We start from the raw sequence: 20,957 nt of genomic DNA, 5'->3' as shown, positions 1-20,957 counted from the left end.
TCCACTGGAGCAATCGGAACCCACTCTCCACAATTTTACCTATGCTAGTCTGATGTCTGATTAGGATGCTAATCATGTAAGCTCACTTACATATGTGTGGGTATGCATATGTCTCTCCAAATGTGTGTGTGTGTGTGTGTGTAGGTCCCAAGAGAAAAGAAAAGTGGGACTGTTATGAGCAACTAATAGCGCGACTGCTTTTATGCATCATCTGTCGCCTGAAGCCATTCCTTTTTTCGCAGTGTATGCATGCGCACACACACACACACATGCATGCACGTACACACACACCTCACGTTTTCCCGTCCGCTGGTTGTAGGTTGGTGATAGTACTAGTTTTTCGAGCTCTCCCACACATGCACTCACTCATGCAAATAAGTCCCCCCTGCATGACTTTGTGTCAGCACTCACAACAGTGTAATCTAGATTAGTGTCTATAGCAGCACTAAACTCTATTACAGTGCAGCATCAGTTTAACACAGTGAATCAGTGAGAACATCACCTGACACCACCTCAACACATCGCAAATACTGATCATAATTATCAGCTGTTGTCTCTGCATCAGATTTCTTATCAAAAATTTAAAAAGACAAAATGCAAGAAATGTTGACCTAATGCGTTGCTGGTCTCTGTATCAGAACAAAACGGGAGCCATACAGTACATCTTGATGTTGTCAAAGTATAGATACCTCGATATGCTACATATGAGCATTTAGTTGAGTAGGCAGCATTTTATATGTTTCAGACACAGGGCTAGTTTAACATTTCTCATCTTGCACTTTTATTGGCTGTAGCTAGTCGCTGTCCTAACTTCTAGTCACAACAATTTTTTCATTTTTAGATTTAAAGCCAATGCCTGGTCCACATATTAAACCTGCCAGATATGTGTTGGGGGCTTGCATTGTATTGGTGATCACTTCCTGATGTCTCTGTTGTGTAAAAACGATATACACTTCCATTGATTTAACATTTTGTACTTCATTTGTACTTCAATACATTTTGTATTGCATAATCTTTCACACCTGTCTTGTTTGGTCTGAACATTTTTTATTACGTTTTCTCCCTAATTTGGAAGGCCAACTACCCAACTCACTCACCAGGATTACCCCTATCACTAGTAATGCCCCAACACTGGGAGGGTAAAAACTAGCGCATGCCTCCCCTGGTGAAAAAGAAAAAAAAAAAAAAAAATATATATATATATATATATATACACAATTGTACTTAAAACATATTGAGAAATGTTTAAGTATGCAGATTTGTGTACTTACTTAAAATATAGTAAAAGTACGTTAATATTATGTTTTCCTCAAATGTTTGAAAGTAAACTTTGATTCAATTTTTTAAAAAGTACAATATAGTGAATTTTAAATAAATAGACACCTATAAAGTACACTTTTAGATTAATGTATTTTAGTATACTAAAAATACTTATTTCCAAATATACTTTTGTACATTTTTAGCAAAGTGTGTCAAAACACAACTGTTACAGTAGTTCACTTAAAATGCAATATATCATGTAACTTTTTGGAAATAAAATTAAATTACTACTTGTAATTATATTAAAAAATATATAGTACATTTGTAACATGCTAAAAAGTGTAGTACAGCATATTAAAATATATTTTAATACCTACAAAAGACTGGAAAAAGAAGCATATTTGTACTCTAATGTAAATATATTTAACATCAATTCTTGGTACATTTCTAATAGTATATTAGTGATTCACTAGTGATTATACTATAATTTAATGACTATACACTATATAGTCATTTAATGCTGATAAATTGTAATACTCATTACATGTATTACAATTTTACATTAAGCATATTTAAAATATGCGGTTACATACATGAAGTACTATGTTTAAATGTTACGTAAGTAGATTTAAAATATATTTTACAATCCATTTAAGCTTTTAGTTCTATTAATCTTAAGGTTCCATTTCAGTACAGTTAACACTTCGCAAAATTTATGTAAGACTTTTGTACTATATGTATATAATTAAAGTACAATAATAAGTAAAATTTTTTTTTCTATTTTAGCACTTTTTAAATATAATGATTAATAATGTGGCAACAAGTTACACTTTAGTGCACTATAGCAAAATAATGCTTAGTATATTTTAATCTACTTTTTTCACTAGGGGATTCATAAAAGAAAATCATAAAAAATATCAGGGGTGCCCGTTTTCATATCACTTTGAAACATACGAGCATAGTTTAGATAAAGAACATTTTTATATTTAAGCTTAATGCATTTTTAATGCATTTTTATTCATGGAATCTGCAACTGTTTACACTGTACCCACCCACACACTGCTCTTGCGTGCACTCACATCTCTCTAACACACACTCTTAGCTAAATAACCATTAAGCTCATATAGTAAGTATATTGAAATAACGCTGTGGCATTGTTTTAATAAGCTTCTGCAATGTCACAATATTTATTTCAATCCAGTGTTGCATTCATTTTTCATCAAGATCTTGCAGCAGCATTGATGATGGTAGAGTCTGACCACTGCACAAAGTCTTCTCCATCCAGCACATCCCAAAGATTCTCAATGAGATTAAGATCTAAACTCTGTGGGGAACTCTCTCAATACATGTGTGAAAATGATGATCTCATGCTCCCTGAATCATTCTTTCACAATACAGCCCCATGAATCCTGGCATTGTCATCTTGGAAATGCCTCGCCATCAGGGAAGAAAAAAAGCCATTGATGGAATAACCTGGTCTATATTCAGTGTATTTTGGTAGTCAGCTGACCTCATTCTTTTAGCACATACTGTTGCTGAATCTAGACCTGACCAACTGCAGCAGATACCCCAGATTATTTACTTAAACTTTTTTTTTGCACTATGGCAGTTTAAAAACAGTCAAAATAACAGGGTTTAATATAGAGTTTTTTTTTTAAACACAACCACAGTTATATAGTAGTTTATTTACCAAAAAAAAAAAAAAAAACAAGAACAAATACATTCCTTTTCACCTTTCAAGGCCAGATCACACAGACAGAACAGATATGATCAAACACAAAGGCTGGATCGGTGAGCCTCGGCTGCTTGTGTTTGTTTGTGTTCAGCTGATTTGGACATGTTGACTCTGTGTTTGTTCATGTTTGATGATGTTTGGACAGTTGGCCTTGATTCACAACAGACATTTCCATACGCAGCAGCATAACCACAGAAACCCAGATCATACTTTCACCGATTACACTGTTTTCTGCTGCATTAAGTCATGGATAATGGTGGACAGTATAAAAAATGGACATCACGGTTTTTGGAATGAAATAAGGGAATTATTTTTTTCTAATTGTTTAATTGCCCGTACAAAACTGAATAGACAGACTCAAGAATTCAAGGTCAAGAATTCAATCACTTGAGTTATAAGCTTTTCTAATGTTTCTTTTGAGAAAAACTTATCCAGGGTTACAGTGCATGGGTCTAGATCAGGGGTATTTAATTAGAATTCAGTATGGTCCAGTTAGAGAAAATTTCGACAGGGCAAGGTCCGGACTGATTGTTAACTTGTGTTATAATTAAGTGCTATATCCTGTAAGGTTGTTTGAACTGACTGATGAAAAAAATATATAATAATAATAATTATAATAATAATAATAAATGCCTCTCTGGCCAGATTATATATACATTCCTCGCCTGTCTCTCTCTCTGTCGTGCTCGGCGTGACTTCAGTTTTCGCCCGTTCTCGTTTTTCCTCCCGTTCTCGTTTTTCCTCCCGTTCTCGTTTTTCCGCCCGTTCTCGGGCTCCCTATCTTCTTATAAAGGAGTTTTTTCATGGTCGCGTCCCAATTCAACAGCCGGAGCAATGGGACCGCGTCCCTGACAACACGGGTTCGATCCCGCGTGAAGAGCAGTGTGTTTATATATTTATTTTTTCCTTACCGCATCTGCACAGATCTGATTGACTGAAGAGAGCGCTTGGTGATCTTACGCCACACGTGATTGGTCTGTGATTTACTGCGCTGCAATAAAGCACGTATACAATTAAATCCTTCTCAGTAGGTTTGGGTCCGCATTGGACTACGTTTGGGTATACTGAATAACTATATTTAATGCAGGAAAAATAAAATAAGAATTAAAGTAATTCACTGTTAAGAAACATTAGAGTATATTACTAGAAAATAGAATAGTAATTTAATGTAAATAAATTACAGCATTTTTACAGTATGTATTGGCATAAATAAATACAAATATATTATAATGTTGTGATTATTAAGTATGTAATTTAACTATTTGGAGTCTTTAGTTGCCAATGAATTACTGTACAATTAAAAAAGTATTTATAAAAAATATTACTCTAAAATTATAAAATTATAAAATTTAACTGTAAATTAACAGCAAAAGTTACTGCACTGCAGTTTTCAGCCACTATAAAGTCTATATATGCTTTGCAATATAAAAAATGGTAACTTGCTTTTATGGCCTATAACACTGTGACCCAATATTCAACCATAAATAAAATATAATTGTGTAAACCCAAGCAAATATAACCCCAGTATAGGAATAGGAAAGATGTAATTGTTGTGTAACATAGTAAGGACTATATTTTTTGTGGGTCCTTGAGTTCAATTGAGTAAACTCTATGTATTTTTTACAGTCTATAATTCATTACAATTTAGGAAGCATGTGGTAGATTGTATGTGTTTTTTTTCCTGGTGCTTTAAAATAAAGGCTAAAATAAAAATCGCAGGATGTGAAGGTGCTTGGCCCTGTAGAGGCTAAAGCAGAATCATCAAAAATATGCCAGTAAATACTGTCATCTCTCTCCCTCTCTGCTTTATGGAATTTCACTGCAATTTATCTGTCAGTAGAATGCGCTGTATTTACAGCAGCACAGATGCTTTCATGATAGCAGCTCCTCCAGAATAACAGCAGCTGATAAAACGCTGCAGATCTGAAGACAGAACACTCCAGCAGCATCATCCTCCAACCACAGCAAGAACAGCATGGTTTACCGAGGAGAACAACCAGCTTGCAGTGTGCACATGAGCATTTGTCTTTCTGTCATACGTCTATCATTCTGCCTGTGTGTCTATCTGCAGCAGATTTATGTAATGTAGATTTTAATATAAAAAAAAATATTAGTTGTTTTAGTTGTTTAGTTGTTTCAGTATTGTCTTTAAAAGCAGTACCTTGAAATGTCCTTTAAGGTTTATTTACCAATTTTGCATTCAGTGGCAAGCAAAAGTTTGGGTTTTCATAACTAATTTCACCTGGTAGTCAAAATTTTGTGTTCTTAAAAACCTGTTTGTTTATTTTTTTTTCTTTGCAAAGTATTTTCACTTTTATCCAGCTTTAAAGAGCAGGTTTTTCACTGGGTTTGTATCTATATGGGGTAGTGCACTATAGGCCCCTGTGGTGCAGCCTAAGCTTTTGTCCTTAATGGCATTTTTTGCCTTTACGTTACTTTTACTTTTTATGTATTTCAAACATTAGTTTCTATATTTGATCTACCTGAGTAATACATTTGAATATTTAACACCTTTGGCTAGACACAGTAACAGATATTTTGACCAGCAGTGCCCATAATGTTAAATGTCAAATTTGTACCCTATACAGTGCCCTCCATAATTATTGGCACCCCTGGTTAAGATGTGTTCTTTAGCTTCTCATAAATTGAGTTTTGTTCAAAATAATATAGGACCACGATGGAAAAAAAGAGTAAAATACAACCTTTAACTCAAGTGAATTTATTCAGTAGGAAAAAAATCCCACATTAAGAAATAATTATTTAACATCAAATCATGTGTGCCACAATTATTAGCACCCCTGATGTTAATACTTTGTACAACCCCCTTTTGCCAACAAAACAGCACCTAATCTTCTCCTGTAATGTTTCACAAGATGGGAGAATACAGAAAGAGGGATCTTTGACCATTCCTCTTTGCACATTCTCTCTAAATCATCCAACGACCTGGGTCCTCTCCTCTGCACTCTCCTCTTCAGCTCACCCCACAGGTTTTCAATGGGGTTGAGGTCTGGGGACTGAGATGGCCATGGGAGGAGCTTGATTCTGTGTGCGGTGAACCATTTCTGTGTAGATTTGGCCACATGTTTAGGGTCATTATCTTGCTGAAAGACCCAGTGACGACCCATCTTCAGCTTTCGGGCAGAAGCCACCAGATTTTGTTTTAAAATGTCCTGGTATTTTAGAGCATTCATGATGCCATGCACCCTAACAAGGTTCCCAGGGCCTTTAGAAGAGAAACAGGCCCACAGCATCACTGATCCCCCGCCGTATTTCACAGTGGGCATGAGGTGCTTTTCTGCATACTCAGCTCTTGTGTTACGCCAGACCCACTTAGAGCATTTGTTGCCAAAAATCTCTATCTTTGTTTCATCTGACCAAAGCACACGGTCCCAGTTGAAGTCCCAGTACCGCTTAGCAAACTCCAAACGTTTGCGTTTATGATTGTGAGTGAGAAATGGTTTCTTCCGTGCATGCCTCCCAAACAGCTTGTTGGCATGTACAGTTGTGGTCAAAAGTTTACATACACTTGTAAAAAAACATAATGTTATGGCTGTCTTGAGTTTTCAATAAGTTCTACAACTCTTATTTTTCTGTGATAGAGTGATCGGAACACATACATGTTTGTCACAAAAAACAGTCATAAAATTTGGTTCTTTCATAAATTTATTATGGGTCTGCTGAAAATGTCACCAAATCTGCTGGGTCAAAAATATACATACAGCAACATTAGTATTTGGTTACATGTCCCTTGGCCATTTTCACGGCAACTAGGCGCTTTTGGTAGCCATCCACAAGCTCCTGGCAAGCTTCAGGTCGAATGTTTGACCACTCTTCTTGACAGAATTGGTGCAGTTCAGCTAAATGTGATGGTTTTCTTGCATGAACCCGTTTCTTTAGCACTGTCCACATGTTCTCAATGGGGTTTAAGTCAGGACTTTGGGAAGGCCATTCTAAAACCTTAATTCTAGCCTGGTTTAGCCATTCCTTTACCACTTTTGATGTGTGTTTTGGGTCATTGTCTTGTTGGAACACCCAACTGCGCCCAAGACCCAACCTTCGGGCTGATGGTTTTAAGTTTTCCTGCAGAATTTGGAGGTAATCCTCCTTCTTCATTATCCCATTTACTTTCTGCAAAGAACCAGTTCCACTGGCAGCAAAACATCCCCAGAGCATAATACTACCACCACCATGCTTGACAGTAGGCATGGTGTTCCTGGGATTAAAGGCCTCACCTTTTCTCCTCCAAACATATTGCTGGGTGTTGTGGCCAAACAGCTCAATTTTTGTTTCGTCTGACCAGAGAACTTTCCTCCAGAAGGTTTTATCTTTGTCCATGTGATCAGCAGCAAACTTCAGCCGAGTCTTAAGGTGCCTTTTCTGGAGCAAGGGCTTCTTTCTTGCACGGCAGCCTCTCAGTCCATGGCGATGTAAAACACGCTTGACTGTGGAGACTGACACCTGTGTTCCATCAGCTTCCAAATCCTTGCAGACCTGCTTCTTGGTGATTCTTGGTTGACTCTTGACCATCCTGACCAATCTCCTCTCGGCAGCATGTGATAGCTTGCATTTTCTTCCTGATCGTGGCAGTGACACAACTGTTCCATGCACTTTATACTTGCGTATAATTGTCTGCACTGTTGCTCTTGGGACCTGTAGCTGCTTTGAAATGGCTCCAAGTGACTTCCCTGACTTGTTCAAGTCAATAATTCGCTTTTTCAGATCCACACTGAGTTCCTTTGACTTTCCCATTGTAGCTTTTGTAGCTGAGTCTAATCACTGGGTCAAATGAGCCCTATTTAAATGGGCTCATGAGAAGTCAACAGCTGTAGTCAATCAGAATCACTTACAAGAAGTGAAGAGGCTATGCCATGAAGCTAATTTGATTGACACAACTCGCTACATCACCAAAATTGACAAATTTTGTTGCTGTATGTATATTTTTGACCCAGCAGATTTGGTGACATTTTCAGCAGACCCATAATAAATTTATGAAAGAACCAAATTTTATGACTGTTTTTTGTGACAAACATGTATGTGTTCCGATCACTCTATCACAGAAAAATAAGAGTTGTAGAACTTATTGAAAACTCAAGACAGCCATAACATTATGTTTTTTTACAAGTGTATGTAAACTTTTGACCACAACTGTAGATAGCGCCTGATGGTTGTTTTGGAGACTTTGTGACCCCAAGAAGCTACCATTTGTTGCAATTCTGTAACAGTGAGCTTTGGAGAACTTTTTATTTCTCTTATCATCCTCCTCACTGTGCGTGGTGGCAAAATAAACTTGCGTCCTCGTCCAGGCTTGTTTACCACTGTTCCAGTTGATTTAAACTTCTTAATAATTCCTCTGACAGTAGATTTGGACAGGTGTAGGCGAGTAGCGATTTTCTTGTAGCCATTGCCTGACTTGTGAAGGTCAACACACATCTGCCTCACTTGAATGGTATGTTCCTTTGTCTTTCCCATGTTGAAGATAAATGGCCTCTGTGTCACGTCATATTTATACCCCAGGGAAACAGGAAGTTGTGAATTACTAATTAAATGTTCCTACATACTCTGATCAACTTCGTAGGGAAACAGGAAGTTGTGAATTACTAATTAAATGTTCCTACATACTCTGATCAACTTCGTAAACTACTGTAGAAGTGACAGAAATACTTTTATTAAATTTATTTCCTAAGAATCGTTAGGGGTGCCAATAATTGTGGAACAGGTGATTTTATGAAGAATAATTATTTCTTAGTCAGGGATTTTATTTCCCCCTTAAAATTTACTTGAGTTAAAGGTTGGACTTTACTTTTTTTTCCCATCGTGGTCCTATATTATTTTGAACAAAACTCAATTTATGAGAAGCTAAAGAACACATCTTAACCAGGGGTGCCAATAATTATGGAGGGCACTGTATCTAGATGTTAATTTATTTTATTTTAGATAGATTTTGATTTTGGACATATGTAACATCTCTTTATTTTTACAGTCTCCTATTAGCGTATTTTTTTCCACACTTTAAATCCTTTTTCCATTTTTTCAAAAATCCACAGAGTGCTTTTTAATCTGGTGCACCTTATGTATGAATTTTACCAATCAGATCATAAAGAGCAGTAAAGCCACTCTGCTGAAGTTTCTGTTTCAGTTTAGTTCTCCAGCACAAAGACTGGAAAAGTAATAGCATTAGCTGCTAACTGTGCTAAGCGCTAGCTCTTTCGCCATTTAGAGTAAGTATTATCAGCCTGAAGCCTGCTTGTTTATCATGTTAAAACAAGCTATGTGGAACAAACCACAAGCTAACATCGCCTTACATGGCTTACCGGAACACTCAGGGTTCCACAGTGTAGTGATGTTGGGTGGCATTAGCTGTTTGCGGTTAGCGTTTAACTGCTAACGCTAATGCTGCTGCACCCAGCCTTAATGGAAATCTGGAATTCTAAGTTTACTGTAAATAAACGGAAGTGCCTTTCTCACCCAAATAAACAGTTTTCAGGAGAGAAATCTGTGTAGATTAACATCCAGCACTCATTAGACTTTAAAAGAAGAAGTTTTGTTTTTAAAAATTACAGTTTTGTTTACTTCACTTAGCCTAGCTTTACAGGTCTCGCCAACAAAGCGACACCTCTGTTCCTTACTAGTGTTCCTTACTTAATGCGCCTTATAATCCAGTGCACCTTATACATGAAAATAGACCAGAAAATAGACGTTTATTGATAATGCATCTAATAATCCGGTGCGCCTTGTAGTGCGAAAAATACAGTAATTAGATCTGCAAGTAGATCACTTTTGTCGTATTAGAGCAGTTTTATGCATCGATCTGCAATAAAAATGGGTTTTGATACTATTTAACACAGTGATTCACAACTTTTGAACAGTACAGTGTGTCCTGAGACTGTGTGTGTGTGTGTGTGTGTGTGTGTGTACGTGTTTGTGAAAGTGGTGACGTGCGTAAAGGGATTATTTGCACTTAGGCAAGCAAAGGTACGCAGGGCAGAGTAGGTTTGCATAAAAGAAATGCTGAGTGTTGCGCTGTGCGTCACTGTGCAGAGACGGCGTCGGGCGAAGAGAGGAGCGTAATCGTGCGAGGGCATGACTCACCGTCCAGCCCCCTCCGTCCGTGCTCATATCGCAGTAGACCTGAAAGCCTGCGGGGTAATGAGTGGGAAAAACAGAGTAGATGCCATCTTCACGCTGACCACTCGCGTGTATATCACTGCAATCACGAGGACGAGAGCCTGAGAGAGAGAGAGATAGATAGAGAGAGACAGAGAGAGAAATAACAAAAGATATATGATTATCAATGGGGAGTCCTCAGGGCTTCTGCTTCTGCAGAAAGAGCCTAATGATTTCTGAGAACTGCATGAAGGATCATGTGTAGCCGCAGCTTGTTATGTTTGTTAGAAACAAATGAGCGCAAGCTATTGAGATGACACACAGAAAATGATCCAGTCAGGATATTACTCTCGCAGCGCTGTAACATCTAGGAAAGCTCAGCTTAAGTGGACAATTTCTTTGGAAAGGCCTTCAGGAGATGGGCTCAAGAGGTAATGCATCCGATTAACTTCCAATATGCTTAGAAAGTGACAGCAGACTAAACCAATTCAACGAGAAAATCAGAGCTTATGTCACTGATTAGGCAGGTAAGCAGGTTTAGTATTAAATAAATAAGTGGCTCCTCTAATACTACAATTCCCAGAATTCATTCATTTAAACGGTTGATCATATGGACCCAGACTCAGCCAAACACAAATCACTCTCACGTTCGTCACCCCCGGAATTCTAACCACTGTAATTTCACCTGGTTGTAAAAAACCTGTTTTTCTTTGCGAAGTATTGCCACTTTTATTCATTACCATTCCTTTAGGTTTATATCTTTAATTTTAGAGCCATTCAGCTCTATATCCCCTATCACTAGTGATCCCACAACACCAGGAGGAACACCAAGACTAGCACATGTGAAGTCAGCCACCTCCTCTTTTAAAACTCCTGGCGATGTTGCATCGCTAAGTACCATCAGAGCGCACTCGGTTCCGATACATCAGCTCACAGATGCCTTGTGTTGATCAACATCACCCTCTGGAGTGGTGAGAGGAAAGAGCGCCATCTACTCACCCAGAGAGAGCAAGGCCACTTGTGCTCTCTCAGGGCTCTGGCAGCTGATGGCAAGCTGCATGACCAGGATTCAAACCTCTAGCTGGTTTTAACCACTTTCTGTATTTGGACTGTTACTGTTTTGTTCTTAATATATTAAAGCATCTCCTTACATATCTATTATTATATATTTTTCATGAACATGTTACAGAACATCTTAGGGTACCACTTTAAAATAAGACTACCTTTATAAAGGGTTCATAAATGGTTTACAATTAGTTTATTAATGTTATTAATTAGGTTGTAAATGCCTTAAAAACATTAATAATCAGTTATAAGACATACGTAGGAAGGGCATCAATATGGATGGCTGTGGGTTCACTATTTGGCAAACAACAGGTCATTGTTGCCCTTTCTACGTATGTGTTATAACTGATTATTAATGTTTTTAAGGCATTTACAACATAATTAGTAACCATTAATAAACTAACTGTAAACCATTTATAAACCCTTTATAAAGGTAGTCTTATTTTAAAGTGGTACTCATCTTAGATATAATAATGATTACAGGGCTCTATTAAAATTCACTAAAAGGCTACTTTTGGGTAGTGTACCTCTTAATGAGAGATCACTGACTACTAGTAATCAACCTCAAAGTCTAATTCACTTTTTTCAGCCTTCTTGGTGCGTTAATTTGTTTTTTATCAGTGAGTGTGTCTTCAATTTATAATTTGCATTTATGCTAAGCTTATTCTTCCGGCAATTCATACACTAGGTGTAAGCCTGTAATTAGGCATGGTGACAACTGGTTTTGTTAGGTTTTTGTTTGTCCTGTTCTATTGGTAGTTCCTCTCTGTGAGGACTAGAGTACTAGACAAGCTGTGCTTTGAATGCATTTGCAAATCTGTGTCAGCATTTGATGTAGCTTAAAGTAGAATGCATTTATTAGAAGGGATGTCCACAAACTTTTGGACATATAGCGTCAGTTTTCCATAGAGAGATTAATCTTAGTCACAAGAACTAACAGCTTAAAACAACTAAAACAGACATAATTATGGCATGTTGGCAATACTTTGCAAACGTACAGGTCAGGTTTGTATGCACATCATAATAAATAAGAATAGATGAAACAGATTAGTGTTCAGGAGAGGATGAGCATGAGAACAGCTCCTGATTGGATAGCCAGTGACATGATAGAGTCTTTTGAAGAAGGTGGATTATGGGAGTTGTAGTGAAGAGGCTTGACGGAAGCAAGGACAGTTAACAAAAATGTGACAAAATGAAAGCAACATTATTTAACTGTATATATAATTACATTTTCAGAATTTTCAGCCACTAATTGTTGATATTTAATAATCTTATTGATCTTTAATATAATTAATTATATTGTATTCAAGCTTAGTCACAGAAAATATATTTTTTATGTCATATAAAAACAACGGTAACACTTTACTTGGATGGTCCATTTTATGGCTTTATTGATGCTCAACTGACATTCAACTAACACTGAATTGAATGTCCATTAAATTTAACTTAACCCTATGTTGAATTTAAATGATTCAAAATAGAACCTAACCCTATACCTAACCCTAAACTTAACCATGAATTAACCCTAAAATCTAACCCTACACCTAACCCTAACCTTAACCCTAAATCAACCCTTAAATCTAACTCTTACCCTAACCTTAACCTAAACTTAAAATCTAACCCTAAACCCAATCCTAATATATTAAGATAAGTGTTTGGGTTAGAGTTGAATGTAGGGTTATATTCAATAGAGAATCATTTACTTTCACCTTTTAGTTCATTTGCATTTAATAGACATGTAGTTGAATGTCAGTTAAGCATCAAAGAGGCCATCAAATGGACCATCCAAGTAAAGTGTTACCAAAACAACTCTAGTCTATGTATTTTCCTATCTATAAAAGCAACCAAAGTGTACTTTATATTGTAATACAGTCTCAACTGAGTAGTTTTCCACAGCATTAGCCAGTATAATTCTCACAGCTGTAGCTGCAGTTAAATAACTCAGCAGGCATGCTTATAAAAGCGCAGATGTTTCTGCATACAGTCTGCTCTACCGTGTCTTAAACAGAACAATGATCCCGATAAAAAAAATATGATCTACTTAGCAGACCTCTGCTCTACTGCACGAGAATCCTTCTCAAACACAAGTCCAGAAAAAAACACATCTGAGCCCCCAACAGAAAAGAGTATTAAGTTCCTGAAAAAAAAAACAACTTTCTCAGGAGCTTCATTTCAGCTCCACTGGCTTTTTTCAGCCCCCCAGCTACTCCGCTAATGCTTCAGATGGGGCAAAGATGGAAAATATAACAGAATAATTACTCATTTTCGATGCAGTTTTGCATGAAATTGTCCTGACGTTCTCCACTTTGCAGAGTGTTGCTGAGCTAATAGTGAGATGATTATGAAGCGTTTACTCCGAGATTGGAACATGGATTAAAGTGTGTTTCAAAATGGCTGGGATGCACTGGGGAGAAACTATTCAGAATCTCACAGCTATTTTAGTATTTCAGACTGAACACTGCACAGAAACACTATATTACAAATGAACAGATGGAGGAAGCAGTGGATGAATGGATAGACAGATTGGCTGAATAAAATATGGATGATAGACAGGTGAACATATGGAGCAATAGATGGATGCATTGCTGACTGAGTAGTTAGTTGGTAGAGCAGATGATGCATGGATTATTGGATGGATGGATGAATGGATGGATTGATGAATGTAAATGGATGGATGGATGGATGGAGGAGGAATGCTTGGATGGATACATGGTTGGGTAACTGGACAGACAGAGTAATTGGTAGGTAGATGGATGAATGGATGGATGGATGGATGGATGGAGAAATGCTTGGATGGATAGATTGTTGGGTAACTGGAGAGATAGAGTAATAGATACATGGTTGGGTAACTGGAGAGATGCAGTAATTGGTAGGTGAACGAATGGATGGATGGATAGAGGAATGCTTGGATGGATACAGGGTTGGGTAACTGGAGAGACAGAGTAATTGGTTGGTGAATGAATGGATGGATGGAGAAATGCTTGGATGGATAGATGGTTGGGTAACTGGAGAGATAGAGTAATTGATACGTGTATGGATGGATGGATGGATGTAAAGTGGCTTTGTGCAACCTTTGTTGTAAAAAGCGCTATATAAATAAAATTGAATTGAATTGAATTGAATGAATGGAGAAATGATTGGATGGATAGATGTTTGGGTAACTGAAGAGAGAGCAATTGGTAGGTGGATGCACAGATGGAGGAATGGAGAATTGCTTGGTGGATGGATGGATGGATGAATGGGTGGATGGAGAAATGCTTGGAAGGATAGATTGTTGGGTAACTGGAGAGATAGAATAATGGGCTGGTAAATGAATGGATGGATAGGTGAATAAATGGATGGAGAAATGCTTGGATGGATTGTTGGGTAACTGGAAAGATAGAGTAATTGGTAGGTGGACAGATGGATGGATAGAGAAATGTTTGGATGGATGGATGGATGGCTGGATGGTTGGACGGATGGATAACTGAATCAACAGATGAATGGATGGATGGATTGACTGTTAAGTAACAGGATAGGTGGATGAAGGGATTGGTTGGACAATAGAAAGAGGCGGGCATAAGTAGATAGATAATTATTGTAAATGTATGACGGATGAATAATTTGTTGCTGATGGATTTCTGAATGGATGGACAGGTAGATACAGGGATTAATGAGTGGATGTATAGATGGATGAATGGTTGGATGGATGGATAATTCAATCAATATATAGATGGATATATGTGGATCTGTGGATGGAAGGTTAAGTAACATGATGGGTGGTTAGAGAAATGGGTGGCGTAATGGACAGGGGGTCCATCTAGATAAATGAGAGAAGAAAACTGAACTCTGCAGCTCCTTCAAAGTGACTATTGGCATCTCTATGTTCCTCACATCATGTCCCTTCCTCACTCTGAGTTCTTAAAGACATTCTTTTCTATGCAGTGTCTGGCTGCTATAATACATCTTTGATTCATCCAGCAGTGTGGAATAGATCAAAGGTGCATCATACAGGCATACGTACTACATGTACTGAGCACACAGTCATGAGCAGATACTGCTGAGGCTGATTTGAGGGTTGGGATTTGGGAGGTTTAAGCAGAGGAGCATCTAGATGCTGTTTGATTGTGTTTTGACTGATGTCTGAGTTGTTATATTTTAGTTTATCTAGTGTTATGGACTTTGTCTGGGGTGGCTGCATTTGTCAGAAACAAAGAACAAGTGAAAACGAGAAATGTTGACCTCGGCAACACTACCGGACACATGAGGATGAGCTGCTGATGAAAGAATGGTGAAACCGAGTGAAACAGACAAACAAATAAACAAGCGGAAAGTCGTTTCAGGTCTTACCGTTGGCGCAGCCTTTGAGACGAGCTCCTCTGACTGGAGCTCTCTGCAGATCCGCCTTCACCCGAGCTTTGAGGCCCCCGTTCTCCTTCTGCATGGAGTTCAAAGCATCGCTTACAGAGTTCACCACTTTCACCATGTTAATCTGGCTTTCCGAGAGCAGCTGGAAAATACAAACACATATATTCAGCACAGCTATTATTAGAGATGATAATAATCATATTAATATTATCATTATTATTTTGACACCAACTAAATATGCCTATCACCGTTAAAATTGACTCAAAACTTTATGTATAAAAATGAATGTATAATCTTTGATGGACTAGTCAGACACATGCAGATAAAAAGGGTAAAACCAGATTTAATTACATAATGTCAGGTGTGGTGCAGGAAGGGCAAGTGGCGGACGCAAACGCAAAGTACACAAACATTTCTTAACAAAAATAAACACAAAATAAACATTGAAAAAACATAAGAAACAAGGACTGAAACACAAAGCAAAACCACAGAGCACTGACAGATGTGGAACTTACAAGGATCGACACACGAGAAAGGAAACACCTGGGACTAAGGGGCGGAGTTACAAATAAACACAAGTAAGTGGAAAATTACTGGGGAAGAAACACAGAGGAGCACGGGTCACGTGGGAGACACAGGCACGAGGAACAGGTAAAGGACGTGACACATAAACTGTCATGATGAAGGACGTACAACTTCAAGAAAAATAAAATTGTGAGGAACAGAAAAACAAACGAAGATCAGTAACCAGATATGTAGTCGCATAATGGCGTGCAACTATGGTAGGTTGGCAATACTTCGCAAACTTTTAGGGCAAGTTTATATACACATCTTAGTGATTAGAAATAGGTGAAAGAGATCAGTATTCTGGAGAGAATGAGCATAAGAACTGATGATCCTGACTGGATGACTGGTGGTGTGACAAAGTCCACCAGAAGAGGTGGATTATGGGAGTTGTAGTGAAAAGATTTGATGGAGGCAGAATTGAGACACGAAATCCAAATGATGACAAAAAATGGGACAAAATGAAACTAACATTTATTACCTGTATATACAGTTGCAATTCTCATAGATTTCTGCCAATAATTAAATGATAATGTATTTTTTCTTTAATATAATTCATTTGATTGTATTCTAGTAGAGAGGGCAATCTCTATGATGAAAATAAGTTTAAGTTCACAAATGGAAAAAAAAAAAAAAAAAACTCCATGCTATAACAATAAGAGTGCTTGACGAATGCTTTTTTATGCCTACCTGCATATTGATTGATATTGATACCATGGATAGCAACTTCTGATATTGATAAATCAAAATTAAATAAAATCATATTTATTGTTATATTACAATAAAATTGGTTTACAGGTGAGTGACAAACATGGTGCAAAGTAAAGTACAAGTTGGAGATGAAGTGAGACAGGTGAGATGAGTTGCGACTGGACTGATGGACTGTAGACTGATACACTGCTTTTGGCTGTTCAGCAGCCTTATTGCCTGAGGGAAGAAGCTGTTTCAGAACTCACTTGTTCTGGTCTTAATGCTTGTGTACATCCTGCTGCTCGGTAGAATAGGCAGTGTCTTGGGTGGGTACACCATGAGTCCACCATGCACCATGGATCAGCACCATGGATAGCAACACAACACCACCACCAATACTGACTGGATATCAGAACCATGGATGGTTGTGTTTCAGGACCACGGACAGCAGCTACACAGCTTCTCCTATGCTGAGAGTCAGCACCATGAACAGCACTCCAACCACACTCCAACACCACTGCTATCAGACACAATATCAGCACCATGAGCAGCAATTTAAAGACAATTCCAGCTCTATGAGGAACTTTCCTCCTGGAAGACCAGCTCAGCACCCTGAACAGCACTTGACAGATCTATATGATTCTAAAAACACTATCAATATCAGAAGAACTATTAGCACCATGGGAGAATTTTGTACTGGAAATAATCAATACCAACACAAGAGATTTCCCATGGCGCACCACAGGTTGAGCTCTATTGACGGTCAATATTTGCTGTCATGCCATAATAATGTCTTTTTTTGTGGGACAGCAATGTTCAAAAGCATACATACACTAGGAGCACTCTCCTCCTCCTGTGGGCATGTGCAGAGTTCAGACACACACACACACACACACACACACACATTCACACACACATAGATACACAGTGGTGGCTTTCCACAGAGTAAACTTGGAGACTGACCCATTTTAAATGCATGTGTGTGTGTGTGTGTGTAGGTGAGTATAATAAATGAGCTGCCTCTTTTGGTCTCAAATTGGAGTTAAACTTAGTGATTTTAAAAGGACCTTTTACACCTGCACAGTCAGAAACTAGGATGAAGGACCCAGCACACCCCCACACACACCCACACACACACACACACACACTCAAGTTGATTATTTGACAGACATAAAGACACAATGTGATCAGTTTCAGCAGTACTTCAATTTCTCAAGGCAAAATAACAGCATTTATGTGAGGTCACTAATCAGTAGTGTGTGTGTGTGTGTGTGTGTGTGTGTGTGTGTGTGTGGTGTGTTTTGAGTGCATTTCATGATAAATTAAAACGGTTCTTATACATGTTATGTCTATACAATTACGAACACGTTAATAACACATTATAATACATGAATAATGCATTATAAACATGACTAAGCATTTTTGGACAAAAAATACACTGTTATATCTATGTTATAAACACACACTTAAAGGCGAGTTATAGGTTACTATGGATTATGTATTGATCATATTAACCGTTGTAAAAAGTGATCATAATGCATCATCAACTATATTTAAAACATGTAATATGTCATAAATATTATAATAGCTTATAGTCATTTAGAATGTATTATAATGTATCGTTGTACACTTTAAGTAAAGTGACACATGTCCATCATGGGAAAATATTAATAGTGATCAGATGTCCTAACCCATAAACTGTAATATGTAGCATATTACAATTCATAATGCACAATAAGCAGTGCTATAATGCGTTTTACAATTTTGTAGATACAACTCTGGGGGGAAAAAAAAGAGAGCAGGAACTTCAGTTTCTGAATCAGTTTCTCTGATGTTGCTATTTATAGGTTTATGTTTGAGTAAAATTAACTTTGTTGTTTTATTCTATAAACTACAGACAACATTTCTTCTAAATTCCAAAGAAAAAAAAAATTCATTTAGAGCTTTTTTTTTTTCAAAAATGAGAAATGGCTGAAGCAACAAAAATGATGCAGAGCTTTCAGACCTCAAATAATGCAAAGAAAACAAGTTCATAGTTCAGAAATCAATAGTTGGTGTAATAATCCTGGTTTTTAATCACAGTTTTCATGCATCTTGGCATATTCTCCTCCACCAGTCTTACACACTGCTTTCGGATAACTTTATGCCTTTACTCCTGGTGCAGAAATTCAAGCAGTTCAGCTTGGTTTAATTGGCTTGTGATTATCCATCTTCCTCTTGATTATATTCCAGAGGTTTTAAATTTTTTTTAATCAAAGAAACTCATCATTTTTAAGAGCTGTATGTATAGCCATGTTTTTAATTCCTTCCTTATTTTTTTTTAGGGCCATACTGCCCATATCCCTATTCTGCAGGTGTAATGATGGTGCACAGGAAGAGGGTAAAAGTGCGCTTCCTGTATGGATGTGTGCATATTTTTGTACACTGCACGCTTGAACCCATTCAATATCCCAGACTTTGGCCGAGCGCATGTCGTCCATCATCCTCAGCGTTTTGGACAGGCTCCTGCTCTGTTACGTCAGACACACATGAAGTGGACGCTTTCTCGCGGGAGAGAGGATAAGCCAGGGCCATTACTAACTGTCATCAACCTTGTAACGTGCCACATTGAATCACGTCCCTTTGCCTTTGGCAGCCGATAGCCCAGAGAGCCGTAAAGAATGGGAGCATATGAAGCACACACACATATACACACACACAAACAGTACAAGCCAAAAGTTTGGACACACCTTCTCTTTTTTAATGCTTTTTCTTTATTTTCATGACTATTTACATTGTAGATTCTCACTGAAGCAATCAAAACTATGAATGAACACATGTGGAGTTTTATGTTCTTAACAAAAAATGAGCTGTCCTTCACAGTCACCGGACCTAAACCCAATCCAGATGGTTTGGGGTGAGCTGGACCACAGAGTGAAGACAAAGAGGCCAACAAGTGCTACTAAACACCTCTGGGAACTCCTTCCTACAAGACTGTTGGAAAAGCATTTCAGGTGACCACCTCTTGAAGCTCATTGAGAGAATGATGCCAAAAGTGTGCAAAGCAGTAATCAGAGCAAAGGGTGGCTGTTTTGAAGAAACTAGAATATAACATTTTTTAAAACTATTTCACCTTTTTTTGTTAAGTACATAAAACTCCACGTGTTCATTCATAGTTTTGATGCCTTTAATAAAAATCTACAATTTAAATAGTCATGAAAAAAAAAATGCAGCGAAAAAGAGAAGGTGTGTCCAAACGTTTGGCCTGTACTATATACCAACACAGACGAGGAAACTGAGAGTTAAACTCTGGCTTACTGTACAGACACTGACATGCAACATGGCAGAGGTCATGCAACAGGAACTAGCATTGTGTCCCATGACTTTTGCCATGTCCAATAGGTCTGTAAATGAAAGTTGCACATGAAACTGTTCTGAGGCCTCCATTCTCTGAAGTAGCTAAGAAAAGAAAATGCTCAGAAAAACGAGTCGATCAGAAAAAGCACCCGTGTCTACGTCAACCAGTGAATTAGTATTCATGGCCTCGCCCATCTTGGCTCGGGGCTGACCACAGAGAGAGCTGAACCCGGGTTAAGGCAGAGCCGACACTGTCTCGTCAGCTAAAGAGTTTACAGCTCCGTTTACACCAGCTAGTTAACGTTAGCTATCTTTTGTAAGTAACTACAGGTTTAAATTGGATCTCCGGTTGATTCTGCGTTTTACCAAGACGCACACTTTGGGAGTCTGATTTTGTTATATAGAGAGAACTCTGGGGCTTCGACGTGGTGAAACTGCTCAAGCACCGAATCACCAAGTCTGAGGTAAAAGTGTAGTAGCCTTAGTTTAGCTAAAATAAATGTTATCAAATCTGCAGGAAGAGCAGCTCTCCCCGCTTTGATAACATTTCTTTTGGCTACTGGGAATCTGACGTTAAGCGAAGTTTAGGGGTTAACTTGACCTACCTTTATCTCATTGTTATATCTTTATAACCAAAGCTGTATCTCTAAAAACATTTTGTCCATTGAGTTTTAGAGCCGTAAAATTGACTGTGGGGGGAGGCAGGTAGGCGTTCTCTGCTGCTGTGCTGTTAGCCAATCAGAGGCGATATGTTTGCAAGTATGAAAATTCATAAGCAAGAGGGGAAATCCTGCCTTTCTTCAGAGACCTCTAATTCAATGATCTAAAAAGCAGGGCTATACAGAAAAACTGTGGA

The 20,957-nt window shown here is 37.9% G+C and overlaps 1 protein-coding gene across 2 annotated transcripts in view; it reads right to left on the bottom strand.

Annotated features, from left to right (window-relative positions):
• The window catches only part of fibcd1b (fibrinogen C domain containing 1b), a 240,568-nt gene that overhangs the window by 111,778 nt on the left and 107,833 nt on the right, over window positions 1-20,957 (bottom strand). For both annotated transcript variants that reach the window (XM_049475223.1, XM_022667860.2), the window contains 2 exons: window positions 15,494-15,653; window positions 10,085-10,221 (listed from right to left, as the gene is read on the bottom strand). In XM_049475223.1, the coding sequence (XP_049331180.1) occupies window positions 10,085-10,221; window positions 15,494-15,653 (297 nt within the window). The remainder of the gene's footprint in view (window positions 1-10,084; window positions 10,222-15,493; window positions 15,654-20,957) is intronic.

Source organism: Astyanax mexicanus, chromosome 1 (assembly GCF_023375975.1).
Source record: "Astyanax mexicanus isolate ESR-SI-001 chromosome 1, AstMex3_surface, whole genome shotgun sequence".
NCBI lineage: Eukaryota > Metazoa > Chordata > Actinopteri > Characiformes > Acestrorhamphidae > Astyanax > Astyanax mexicanus.
The sequence above is the reverse complement of the archived record's forward strand: the minus strand, read 5'-3'. Positions and strand labels throughout refer to the sequence as shown.